Source organism: Talpa europaea (genome assembly GCF_964194135.1).
Source record: "Talpa europaea genome assembly, chromosome: 15".
Classification (NCBI taxonomy): Eukaryota; Metazoa; Chordata; class Mammalia; order Eulipotyphla; family Talpidae; genus Talpa; species Talpa europaea.
Window position 1 is genome coordinate 44,658,740 of NC_140083.1, and position 13,532 is coordinate 44,672,271.

General features: G+C 40.2%; 1 protein-coding gene across 8 annotated transcripts in view; it reads right to left on the bottom strand.

Annotated features, from left to right (window-relative positions):
• The window catches only part of PPHLN1 (periphilin 1), a gene marked incomplete at both ends in the record, with an annotated part of 97,853 nt that overhangs the window by 82,126 nt on the left and 2,195 nt on the right, over window positions 1-13,532 (bottom strand). For 6 of the 8 annotated variants that reach the window (XM_084255366.1, XM_084255365.1, XM_084255363.1 and 3 more), the window contains one exon: window positions 2,629-2,720. In XM_084255366.1, the coding sequence (XP_084111492.1) occupies window positions 2,629-2,720 (92 nt within the window). Of the gene's footprint in view, window positions 1-2,628; window positions 2,721-13,532 lie in introns of those variants that run through there. The other 2 variants (XM_084255360.1, XM_084255359.1) reach the window with 1 other exon arrangement.

Genomic DNA, 13,532 nt, shown 5'->3' on the forward strand with positions numbered 1-13,532 from the left:
TACATAAAAATGTCTATAGGGGCCTCCCCGGTGGCGCAGCGGTTAAGCCCTGGGCTGCTAAGCTGCCCGCAGCCTCTGCAGCGCCAGTTCGATCCCTGGCTGCAGGGCGAGAGTCCCACATGGCGCAGACCTCTCCTGCTGCACCTGCTGCTCCCCTCAGCAGTGTACTTCGTCAGTCTGCCTGTTCTGCTCCCTGCTCTGGCTCTGGTGAATTCTCTCACCCTCCAGTGCTTCTGACTGCACCCAGTGCTTGTATAAGTAAATAAATAAATCTTTAAAAAAATTTTTTTTCTATATAAAAGCCAGACACTTTTATGTCTGGCTTTTTTTTCAATATATTTGCATGGTTTGTATATGCTGGTGTTCTGGAAGCAGGCCATTCATTCTTGGTGTTGTATAATTACACAATTAAGTGATCTGCTCTACTGAACGTTGCCAGGTTGGAGCTCTTACCAATAGTGCTGCTTGTAAACACTCATATTGCACATGTCAGTATGATTATACAACTTTTTTTTTTTTTGATCTCAACTTCACTAACCTTCAGCTACCCTTAATTCCCATCACCACACACTGCACTTCAGTCACCCAGAACTGTTCCATCCTGGAAAACCTACACTCCTAACATCCTTTGCCTGTCTTTTCTGCCACACCCGGGTCGTCCCTCAATCTCACTAAGCCTTTCCTGTATCTCAACTCCTCACTTCTTTCAATCTACAGTTTCTCTAGTAGCCTTATTCCCATTCTTAATCACCAAGTCACACAATATATTACCTCAATAATTCTCTAGGTAAGAACTTCCAATATCCTTATCTCCCAGGGGTCTACCACTAATCTTGCAATCTTAAATCACTACAGCTTACTTTCTCCACTCCTAAACTGGGCTACACTGATATTAAAGTTCCCAGTCCTGCAGACTAATGCCCCTATAAAATTTATAAACAGTCTTTTTTAAACATCTCTGGTCGAGATACCGACTATAACTCCATTGTTATCCGCAAGTCTCCTTCCAACTCCTCAACTTTCAAATCTTGCTCCCTCTTATTTCAGAGAAAAACAAAAGCTATCAAATAAAAGTTCCCTGGAATCCATTCCCAAACAATGACCTAATAGAGAAAATTATGTTTCCATTATTTTATTTTGAGTATTTCCTATTGTTGTCTGGTATTTTACTTCTAAATATAAATCCCTTCCTACATTATATAAGTTCTAAAACTTTCTACTGGGTTATTTAAATGTTGTACCATTCAACACAATTGTTTTAAAAATTTGGAAGATTATATATAAACCTCCACTCATAGTAAGCAGGCACTAATTAAATGGACAATTATAATATCATTTAAAATAAGCCATCCCCTCTCTAAATGTTCCTTATTTTATAACATATAGCCATGTAAGTGTTAAGTTAAAAAAAATTAGAAAAGAAAAAGGCAATCCCAAAACTAAAACAAATCCAACTATATATCCAATTGGTAGCATAACTTCACAGAAAATTATTTTAAGTACCTTTGAAATAACAATTCCTAAAAGCTATATCCTTGGGAAGGCAGGGATTCTATAATTTTTTTTTTTTAAAGTCATCTCTTATCCCAGCCCTATATTAGCCCTACATCATGTTTATCTATATCACTTATTTCTTCTTCTGGGTAAACTCTTCAATGATTTTAAGAAAGTTGGGAAAATTTTAAAAATTGAGGTTTTGATTAATAACAAAGTCTATAAATTAATCTGGAAAGAAATGACACATAGTAATAATTACATCAGTCCATTCTGAAATAAGGGAAGCCTCTTTACATTCATTTTAGATTAATCCAAACAAGTTGTAATCTAGGCCAAATTGCAACTCTGAAGAGGATACTATCCATCTAAGTTGGCTGTAAAATTTATTTATATAAATAAAAAACAACTCATATAAGTAAAAAACAACCATCATATAAACAAATATATGTGTCCTCTGATGGTGTATCATGAACCCATAGAATGCCCACAGCCCATCACAAACCCAATCCCCCGGGGCTTAAATGGGTCTTCACAGAAGTTTAAGACTGACTACTTCTTCCCCAGGCCCCTTCCTTATGTCACTGAAGAAGACCTTAGCGAGAATACATGTATTCATTCTGTCAACACTGAGCTCCTACTATGTGGCAGGCACCAGACATCAAGCTGAGAATACAATAAGTGAACTCCTTGACAAGAGAAAAGGGACTGGCTCAAAATTCCCAATTCCAAAAGACAAGCAGTCAGACAGCTAGAACTTACCTGCCTGCACCTGATTTAGGATTTCATCTATCCAATTTGCAGACACTTTTTTAAAATACAGAAAAATTGGTGGCAGCCAACTGTAGAATCAAGTGCTCAAATACTCCTCCTTCACTAATTGAATTCAATATAAACCTTCCATTTTTAGAAATTTAAACAAGAAATACAAAGTAGAGATTTTTCTCTAAATAAAGTGTTGAGTTTTATTTTAAATGTTTAATTTTTTAAAAAGTAAGCTTGGTCTATCTATAGTCAATCTAGACTGGTAAATTTGGGGCACTTGAAGATTTTGTGAAGAATCCTAGCTTTTGGAATACCAAATTCACTTAGCCACCAGATGTTGAATAACTGATACATGTCTGAGCGACTTACACTGGGGTGACTTCGAGGAGGTACTCGTTCTCTTGGAAATCTTTCATAATCATACCGTCCCTCCGACCACATTTCATCTCTTCTGTAAGCCACTACAGGAAAGAAATCAAAGAATTATGGTTTTTATTATTAGAAATTAACAGGATAAGGAAGAAGAAAATTATTACTTTCTAAAACAGTATTTTCCAAAAATTCTTAAGGAAAAAACTTTAAGTGACCAAAGGAAAAAAAGAATAATTAAGGCAGTTCTTCCCAATAATTGAGATTTTTTTTAATATACATATGTAATGGAAAGCACGATCTCCTTTCTATTTCCGAAAAACAATGTAAAGTTTCAAAGAATTTGTTCCCATCAATTGTGGAAGAGCTGCAAGACCACACATTTCTTCGTTCTCATGTAGCAAAAATTAGAAAAGATAAATTTAATGAATAGTTTAATAGACTGACTAGCAAAGCTACTCCTATTTCTTGGTGGATGGTTTGTATAACATTTTGCCTTCTTATATTTTCAGTTTATATCTTCTGAGTTCATAGTGATTTTACTTGAAAAAAGGTGTTTAAAATTCTGTAAAAAATAAAAAAAAACAAACTCAGCAGGAGCCTCCCTAGTGGCACAAGGGGTTAAGTTGCAGCTCTATGAAGCTCTGCATCAGGGAGGTGACCCACATGGCCAGCAGACCTCTCCTGTCTCCTGTCTTGCCTGCTGCTCCCCTCAGCAGTATATCTCAGTCCATCTGCTTGCTCTGTTCCCCACTCTGTCTCTCTGTTTCTGGTGAATCCTCTCACCACCACCCCTGCACCTCTGTCCTGTACCCCAGTTCTTGCATGCATAAATAAATCTTAAAAACTCAGCAAACCCTGAACCAAACCATTCGTGACTTTGTTTTTAATGCTATCAATTTATTTTAATGACAAGTTATCCACATAAGATTTGAAACTGAAATAAAAGTTATGTCAGCATTTTGGGAATGTAGAGAGAGGAGGAGAAAATATTCTTTTCATAAAACAATGCTTTTTTCTTGACTGAAAACTAATCAGTCTGAGAACAGAAGCAGTGTGTTAGAGTCCAGACAAAAACAATCTGCAAGCAGGCAGAAGAGAAAATAAATAAGGCAAACTACACAGAGGATGGCAATAGGATACAAGAAACAGTCCAAACATCACTTATAGGATATGGTGATACAGAAGATCAGAGGTTGAGAAACTGTAAAAATAACATATATATTTCTAGCCTTGCAGATAAAAGGTATCTATAACAACTACTGAATTGTGCTGTTATAGTACACAAGCAGCAGAGTATATAAAAACTAAAATTATAATAGGGTACTAATTTTTACCCAATGTGCTATAAAAACCAAACTGCTTTATAAGCATAAGGACAGTAACACAGGTTAGTGAAGGTATATAATTTGAGACAACTGGTCACACTTTGGCTCTATCGATTCAAAATGCTAAATGCACACCGGCTTTCACGTAGCAACCATTTCTATGCATACTTGCACCATGAAGACTGAAAGCCAGCTAGAAAGTCCATCAGGAGGGAACAGATTAAATGGTTGTATAGTAAAGGAATATTACCTAAACCATTTCCAAGAAAAGTTATAATGATATGGAAAAATTGCCAGGATACACTGCTAAGTTTTAAAAAAAAAAAAACAGCAAAAGGCAGATTTAATGTGTAGAATATGCTGTTGCTTTTGAAAAATAAGAAGGCAGAATGAACATAAATGCCGACGCAACAATGCCTGCCCCTAGGGAGAACTGGGTGGCTGGTGAAATAGGAGGAAATTATTTTGATTGCCTAATGTTTTCCACATTCTATTAGTCTATTATTAAAAAAAAAAGTAACTGCTTTTGAAGGTCCTGAAAATCACTCGATAAGCTTAATATGTCAAGTCATGGTAAAATTGGTGAATACAAATGAACAAACTAACTAAAGGAGAATATAAATAAAAAACAGGATTTTGTAATTAATAAGAAAATAAACTGAGTTCTAAAGAAATACTATTCAGTTCTTAGCTAGATCTAATGTTAAACTATTGATTTTTACAGGCTTCCAAAAAAAAAAAAATGTAATAGTTATGATAGCCACTTGAGTCCTTTGTTAAATTTAAAGTTTTCAGTGTTCTCCTATAAGGGTGGGCAAAGAGATACAGACAGAAGGATTTGTGTCTGTATAAACCAAGCAATAGAGATAAATAACTAAACTTTCACTACTGTATAAAAATCAACCTTCAAAATCATGGGCATCCATAAGCCCAAGCCTTCAAGCACATCTTTGACCACCAGAGGCCACCCAAGTTTCATAACAAATTTGTTTTTAATATTTATTTTTATTTATGCATATAAGAACTGGGGTATAGGCCAGAGGTGAGGTGGGGTGAGAGGATTCACCAGAGACAGAGTGGGGAGGCAGATCCACTAAAATCCACTGCTAACGGGAAAAGCAGGAGAAACAGGAGCGATCTGCTGGGGGATCGAACTGAGGTAGAAATCAGGTCACAGAAGCTGGCCTGACAGAGCTGAGACTTTAACCCCAGAACCATCAGGTAAGCCCTCATTACAATAAAATATTATTGGTGCAAAAATCAAAAGTTTAAAGGTGTCAATCCTCCACAAAACTAATCTATAGAGTCAATGTAATCATCAGCACAATCCCAATGGATTTTCTTTGTGTGGTAATTAACAAACTCATCCTAAAATTCATGTAGAGGGGCCTCCTTGGTGGCACAAGGGGTTAAGCTATCCACAACTACTGCAGCATGAGTTCGATCCCAGGCCAGGGAGGTGACCCACATTGTACAGCAGACCTCTCCTGTCTGGCCCACTGATCCCCTCAGCAGTGTATTTCAGTCAATCTGCCTATTCTGCTTCCCACTCTGTTGAATCCTGTCACTCCCCGTACCTCAGGCCTATACCCCAGTTCTTGCATACATAAACAAATCTTTTAAAAAAATTTTATTGGTGGCACAGGTGTTAAAGACAGAGCTATCAAGCTATCGCCAGCCACTGCAGCAGGAGTTACATCCTTGGATGGCCAGGGAGCAAGCCACATGGTGCGGCAGACCTCTCCTGCCTCATCTGCTGCTCCTCTCAGTGGTGTTTCTGTGGATCTGCTTGTTCTGCTCCCCTCTCTGGTAAATCCTCTCACCCCCCACACCTCTGGCTTACACCCCAGTTCTTGTATGCATAAATAAATAAATCATTTTTAAAAAACAATAAAAATTTAATGAGAGAATCCTAGTCCTGATTTTGCCAGTTGAGATCTGAGCCCGGCATCTCTGATCCTTATTGCCAGGACTGCACTTGATGCATAAGGTCACGTCTAGTAAGAACACTGGCTTTAAAGTATGTCCCCCCAAAAAGAGGCAGCATTAGCTTGGAAATCTCTATAGTTTTATATACTGGCAAAAAAGGATCCCATATTCACAAGTAATTCCAAAATCAAACAATATTAACAGCTCATCAAAGAATACTAAATTTATTTGGCAAAAGTCTGATGGGGATTTTTTAATGATTGAAAGCACAGTAGCACACTTTGGAAAAATGGGAAAAAATATTGCTTTATAAGAGGGGGGAAGATGCATCTTAATCTAATCAAGTATCTCTCCACCTACCACTTTACATGAAATTCAGAGACTAATTGAGTGCCTCTGTCAGAATAGACTCACCTAACTGCTGCAGAGAATCTATAGAGCATCTCATGTAACAGGGTGGTTAGCAAAGTGCAAAATAAGGCGATATTTATAGGTCATCTGATGTAGTTGCTGTTTTCTGCCTCACAGTTTAGAAGACAGCAGAATTTTTTTGCAATTACCACAGAAAATTTTTAATTAACCAACCCATGATTTACAGAAGCTAAAAATATCAATAAAGAATGTAAAAATTACTTTGATGGAAACCTAGCATTTGAAAATAATGTCACTACTGAGTCATAGGGCAAGCAGAGAGCTCCCAGGGTCAGAACAGAATAGGAAAAGCCCTGGAGGAATAAGAAAGCCTCCAGAGATAAGGGGCACAAATTCCAAAAGAGCCTAATCAAACACCCCCAGGACAAGGGGCAACAGTACATTCTGGAACAAGGATGATAAAGAAAAAGGACTAAGATAACAGTTGAAAAGCAAGATGCAATTCTGGGCACAGAGACAATTAAACAGTGAGTGAGACCACCCAGAACTAACCAATCACAAAGAGACTGAGGAGACTTTCAAATCATGGGGGAAAGAAGGTAGATTCCCTGAGGCACAAATCCACTGCAGCTTCCTTGCCCCTGGGTGGCCTGCTTCCTCCAGCCTGGGAATCCCACTTTATTTGTTTCTTTTCTCCTTAATAAACTTCTTTCTCTGCACAAACCTGCCTCTTTTCGCTTGCTTGCCTGAGCGGCAGCTAAATTCCTGCTGCAGCTTCATGAGACACCAATCCCTGGTAGTCTAGTGGCTGCGCTCAGTGCCCTTGCAGCCTGGGATCCATTCCTGGCTGGGAGACTAGACCCAAAAACCTGCAATTACGGTATCCCTATGAGGCAAAAATCACATAGGTAGGGCCTCCTGGTGGCGCAAGGGGTTAAGCACAGCACTATAAAGCAACCCGCAGCCTCTGTAGCACAAGTTCGATCCCCAGCCAGTTAGAGAGCAACCTACATGGCGCAGCAGACCTCTCGTGTCTCGCCCGCTGCTCGCCACAGCAGTGTTTTTCAGTCGGTCTGCCTGTTCTGTTCCCCACTCTGTCTCTGAAGAATCCTCATCCCCACTCCCGCACCTCTGACTTGTACCCCAGCTCTTGTTTGCATAAATAAATAAATCTTTAAAAAAAAAATCATGTAGATAGACAACTGTCTAGAAACAGGATTGTCTCGAATATAGAACACTGAGACAAGAGATAAATTCATTTGTGAAGAGCTGAATAAGAAAAACAAATCAAAGATGTCTCAACAAATAGAAACAGAAAAAAAAAGTATGTTTATCTGATGAGGATAAGAATGTAAGACTGGAAAGGAGATACAAGGTCAAGAACCTAACTCACACAAGGAGGTAAGGGTAAAAGGTATTAGTGTAATCCATTAACCCTGTTATAGAAACCAAGAGCCTGAGGCATCAACGCCCAGATCAGGAGGCACAACACCCAGAAACTATCATACTGCTATAGGGGCACAAATCATCCACCCACAAAGATAAGCCCCTTCCTGAAGATAAAACCTAATACTGCCAGCACTCCCTGCCCACCTGTGACTATGCAGGTGCTTCCTTTCACCAACTCTCTCCCTCTGCAGGGCAGGAGGAGCCTTCCTGCCTGCCCATGACCTGTACCATGCTAGGACTTTTCTTCACTGACCTCCTTTAGCAGAAGCAGCTCTCTTCAAGGCCACCCGCCTGCAACCATGCAGGCCTGTCTTAGCAAACCTGTCCCTCTTGGGGCAGCTTTCTGCCCGCTTGTGTCTATGCAAGTGTCTTTTACTGTCCTATCCCTTTTCTAATAAACCTGCTCTTTAAATATAACTAACATCTCTGTCTTGTGGAGAAATGTGCAGTGTGCCACCAAAATGGGAGTTCTGGTGAAACCTTTCCCAGAGTGAACCCAAGGACCCAGCACTCCAAAAACCTCATCATTACCATTTCATGTGTGTGGAATTTCAGTTTGGGAAGATGAAAAATGGTCTAGAAGGCCTCCCTGGTGGCGCAAGGGGTTAAGCACCGCACTATGAAGCAATCTGCAGCCTCTGCAGCACGAGTTCGATCCCGGGCCGGCCAGGAAGAAACCCACATGGCGCAGCAGACTTCTCCTGACTCACCCACTGCTAGCCTCAGCAGTGTACTTTGGTCAATCTGCCTGTTCTGTTCCCCACTGTCTCTGGTGAATCCTTTCACCCCCTGCATCTCTGGCCTGTACCCCAGCTCTTGTATGTATAAATAAATCTTTTTTAAAAAAAAGAAAGAAAGAAAAATGGTCTAGAGGTGAATGGCAGTGGTGGCTGCAGAGCAAAATGAAATGTGCTTACTACCAGTGAATTAGACACTTAAAAATGGCTAAAATGCAAAATTGGGGGAAGGAGGGGAGACTAATCTAAAAAAAATACTCACCTGAAGAAAAAAATTAAAGTCCACAGTGTTAGGGGGAAAGGATGTTCTGAGCTAATCCCATACAGGCTTTGTGGACCCCACCCCCACTCCAGACCAAAGTCATCAAGACATTGGGAAAGACAAATCCCATCACCACCAAAGGGAGGGTGGCTGGGACCTGAGGGTGGAGTTAAGCAGCCAGGTTGGGTATAAAAAACCAAACACATGGGCCTTGGGGTCTCCCTCTTTCTGTCACTAGCCTCCTGGCTTCAGGGCCCCTGGCTTGCGGCCAGCTCTCAGAGCGCCATTTGGGATTCCAGATCCGCGGATCGGGTAGGACGCATTTAAAACTCTCTCCCATTTTTCTCCCTGAGCTGTACATTTCCTCATTTCCCCTTCCCTTGTAAATAAACCTTTTATTAACCTTTCCTGTGTGCCTGCAGTAGAGCATTGATAAGTCCTTTTAAGCGCGCGGTGAGGCCCCGTCAGGCACCCTGTTTTGTATCGGGGCTGCCTTATAACAATAGTACTGTTGTAGAGCAACCCCGATACAAAACGGGGTGCCTGACTGTGGGTCGGTTCGAACCCAGGCTGCTCCCTGGCCACCGGAGGAGGGTCCCACATGGCGTGCAGACCTCTCCAGCCGCCCACTGCTCCCCACAGCAGTATACTTCAGTCCTGCCTGTTCTGCTCCCCGCTCTGGCTCTGGTGAATTCTCTCACCCTCCCGCGCTTCTGACTGTACCCAGTGCTTGTATAAATAAATAAATCTTTAAAAAAAAAAAAAGAAACTTTAACACAATTAGTGTGCAACAAAGAATAAAGTTTCCAAATCCAGCACCCATCCCCTCCTGGGTAAATAAATGTCAGCCAAACAGGGTTGGCCAAAGCAGGGCCACTGAGGCCTGAAAGCCTGCCACAGTCCAAGGCCCCTCTTGGTGGGGACCCACAGGAAAGGAGCAGAAGGGGCCCAGCACGCCTGGACAAAAAGCGCAAAATCAGGATAAAAGCTGCCATTGTTCTCCCCACGGGTCTCTCACCCACATCTGCATCAACCAGTCCAGGACCAAGAAGCAAGGGCAGCTTCTTCACATGTCTCTGCTCCATTTGCCTTCTCCAGGTCTCCTTCTGGCTCTCCCTCTTCTTGCTTCCTTCTCCGATCTCCTCTCAGCTCCTCCTTATACCCTGCTCAGCTCCACCCTTCCTTTGGGGCAGGGAACCTGGTATCTCCCCTTCTCCTGGGGACGACCCTGTCACATTACACAATTTCAACTCCCACAATTAATCTCCGAATGCCCAGATGTGGGACTTACAAGTGTAACAGGGTGGTCCCCAGGAAAGGGGGAGGTTCTCTGCCCCACCCAAGGGAGGGTGGAGCTGAGCAGGAAGAGGAGAAGCTGCAGAAGAGACTAAGGAAGGAAGCAGGATGGAGCCAGGAGACCTGGAGAAGGCACATGTTGCCTAGAGACACGTGAAGAAACTGCGCTTGTCTTGTGGTCATGGACTGGGTGATACAGATGTGGGTGAGACCCATGGGGAGGTGACAATGACAGCTTTTATCTTGATATTGATTTTGCTCTTTTCCTTCCGGGCTTGTCCGGTTGTTTGTGACCCTTTTCTGTGGGTCCCCACTGGAAGATGCTTTAGACTTGTAGCAGGCTTTGGGGCCTTGTTCTGGGCCGATCCCATTTGGATGGAGTTTTACCCACGAGGGGACGGGTAACTTTGGGTGCTTCATTTAGAAACTAGACTCTTTGCCTTACCTGTATTGTTTCCTAGTTTTATTAAAGTTCCTTCCCATTAAAGTCTCCTATGTTTTGTGTTGATGCGGCGGATGGCAGAACCCATTTAGAATAGGCAGGTTTGCGGGCTTTGGGCTGCCCCTCTCCCTGTCCTATAACACAAGGAACTACAGAAGTCAAGTCCAACTAAAAGTGTTTAGGAAATAAATATATTCATTCTCTTTACCTCAAAAAGTTGACAATTTTTAAAGATCTTAATTTAAAATTTCAATTACTGTACATATAGGGAATAAGTTTATAAAAGGAAGTTAGTTTTCCTTAAAACAATGGTTAAATTGCTTCAGTTTCAATACAGTACTTACATACAAACACGAGGCTAAAGTCTCCTGTAGTCAATTATTACTTTTTCAGTTATCTCCTACTACTGAGTACACTAAAATATTAATGAATTTACAGAATCCAGATAATTCATTTGTAAATGTATTCTTACTATTCCTATACTATTTGGACAAAACAGTAATATCAGAATGTAATGCTTATCTAAATTACTACATATTTTCTGAAGAATACAAAAATAATAGAATACATGGTGATATTAAATAAAGTTTGTTGTAGCACTCAATAGTTTAAAACACAACCCCCCTCCAAAAAAAAAAATCTAGCCTAGTTGGAGAGGCCCAAGCTAACTAAGGAAACTTCTTCCATCCTTAAGAAATCTACATAGTAGGGGAAGACAGGACTAGAAGTATAAGATTCCATTTGCAAATCAGGCTGTGAGGCAAAAGAGAAAACAGTTTGATGATTATATAGTATAATAAAGAAAAGAAAGAATATTCGGCTGTAAGAGATGGGCCTTCACCTGGACTTTGAATTAAGACAACAGAAAAGAAGAACCACGATGATGAAGGTACTTAAGGGATTTAGGGGAGAGAATATGCTCCTATCACCTTAAATTCAAACAGTGCCTTGTAATTTTCAAAGGATTTTAAAACATCTGATGAGTACAGTAACCTCTGGCTAGCGGTGCATGTTATTTATGACATTGTCCAAATTTAGAAAATGGAGCGATCCATTTTAACTGAAAGCAATCAGTTAAAAATAAACATAGGTGCTCTGACTCCCTGTGAGGTAATGATTAAGTTGTGATTTCACTAATCTCCTCCCATTACTAGAGTCTCTGAAGCACTCCAAGTTCTCTGATGCAACAGGATATGAAAACCAATGAGCACAACTAAATAAAGCAAGGACTCTACATCGTAATTAGACAGAGAACAGAATTATTAGTCATTACAAGGAGTTTAAACTTCATTTAGAAGTTTGCAAATGACTAGGTTGAAATTATAAAAATGTCATTCTCTTACAGAAGTCAATAAAAATGGTATAACTAATGTACCATGAAGGTACATTTAATTCCAAGAAGACCTTCTTAGAGCACTCCATTCCACTCTCCAATGTTATGTGAACTTGAGTACTAGGAGGATGGGGAAGAGTTATGGTCTTAAAGAGAGTAGCCTTTAAGTCACATATAGCATAACCATCTACATGAAAGCAGGGGTCCATCTCTGGGTTGTTCATTAATATCATGCAATTAGAACAATTTGTACAATGTATGTGCTCACTATTCATGGAGCAAACGAATTAATGCTGCTGACAAGCTCTCCTAGACGAATGGCTCCCACATCTCCTGTCTACCCTGACTCCTTTTTTAAATTTTTTATTTATATATTTTTTACACCATCGTACCTTTTTAGTACAATGTTTGATTTTTCTTCTCTGGTGTAGTCCCTGTAAAATTTCCACCACCAAGACATACGTGAATGTCACCATAGTCTCTTGTGTTCTTCCCTCCCATTTTGCTCCTTTTCCCTCCCCCTCCCCTGCTGAATGCATCCTGACTCCTTTCAAGATAATGTCCTACAAACATGTCCAACTCAACATGCCAAAAACAGTTATTTCTATCACCTGAATTTATAAGTCTCTCCACTTCCCTAAACCTACTCCCAATGTCCCTGTTCAGATGCTCTTCATCTAATCACTGGACTCCCCACTAGTATGGCTGGTCTCCCTATTACCAGTATCATCCCTCCCATCTGCAAACTGTAGTTGGAGTATTGAGAATGAAGTCAACTTTAAACTTAAAAAATGCTTTCTATAGGCAGCTCCTGCCTATCCCTTACCCCACAGTCTCCAGAACCTGAGATGTATCAGACTTGCCCTGTTAAGTGTGCTCATATTTCTCACCACCACTCCTTGGCATAGATCTTCCTACCTATTATATCTTTTTTCTACTTTTCTGCCTTTACCTTCTACTCTTCCTTTAAGATTCAACCCAAATGTGAGCTTTTTTTATATTCCCCAGAAAGAATAAAGTTATTCTTCCTTTGTGCCTCTTCAAACACTCTGCTATAATAGTAATACATAACTCAATATGGTGATTTTCTTCTTCTCCCCACTTTCAAACTACACACCACTGCAAAGCTGTACAAGTCTCTTGCTCCTACTGCTTAGTAGAGTAAACATACTTGTTAAATATTAGTCAAATAAATAAACATAGTATTCACATAACCACCACACGAGTCATTCTGGAGAGGCTTTTAACAACCAAGAAAATTTCTAATGAGAGCTATTATACTCCTGTCACATTTCTCACAGAACTAATGTCACTTCATTTGGAGGTAAAAGGTACCAATGAGAATCCTTTAGCTCCAGCACTTAAGGCAGTGATTTTTCAACCCTGACTACACATTAAGATCATTTAAAGAGCTTTTAAAATACCAATGCTTAGACATGATCCTCTAAAATCCTGATATAATTGGCCTGGGATGGGATCCTGACACTTTCTACAAATCATAAATTCAACTCAAGATGAGATCCACTCATCTAAAACAAGATAAGCATTCCTGACAGTTTAAATTGAAATAATAAGCTTTTCAGAGCTAGTTTGAACATATATGCTACATAGTACTATTTCTACTGGGAAATGTTTAAAATTTCAGACAAATTAAAAATGAATTTGAGAACATAGTTTAGGTCTATAAAAAAAAAAGCACACACACACAAACTTTGATCCCAAATAAAACACTCAAAAGAAAGTATCTACCAGAATT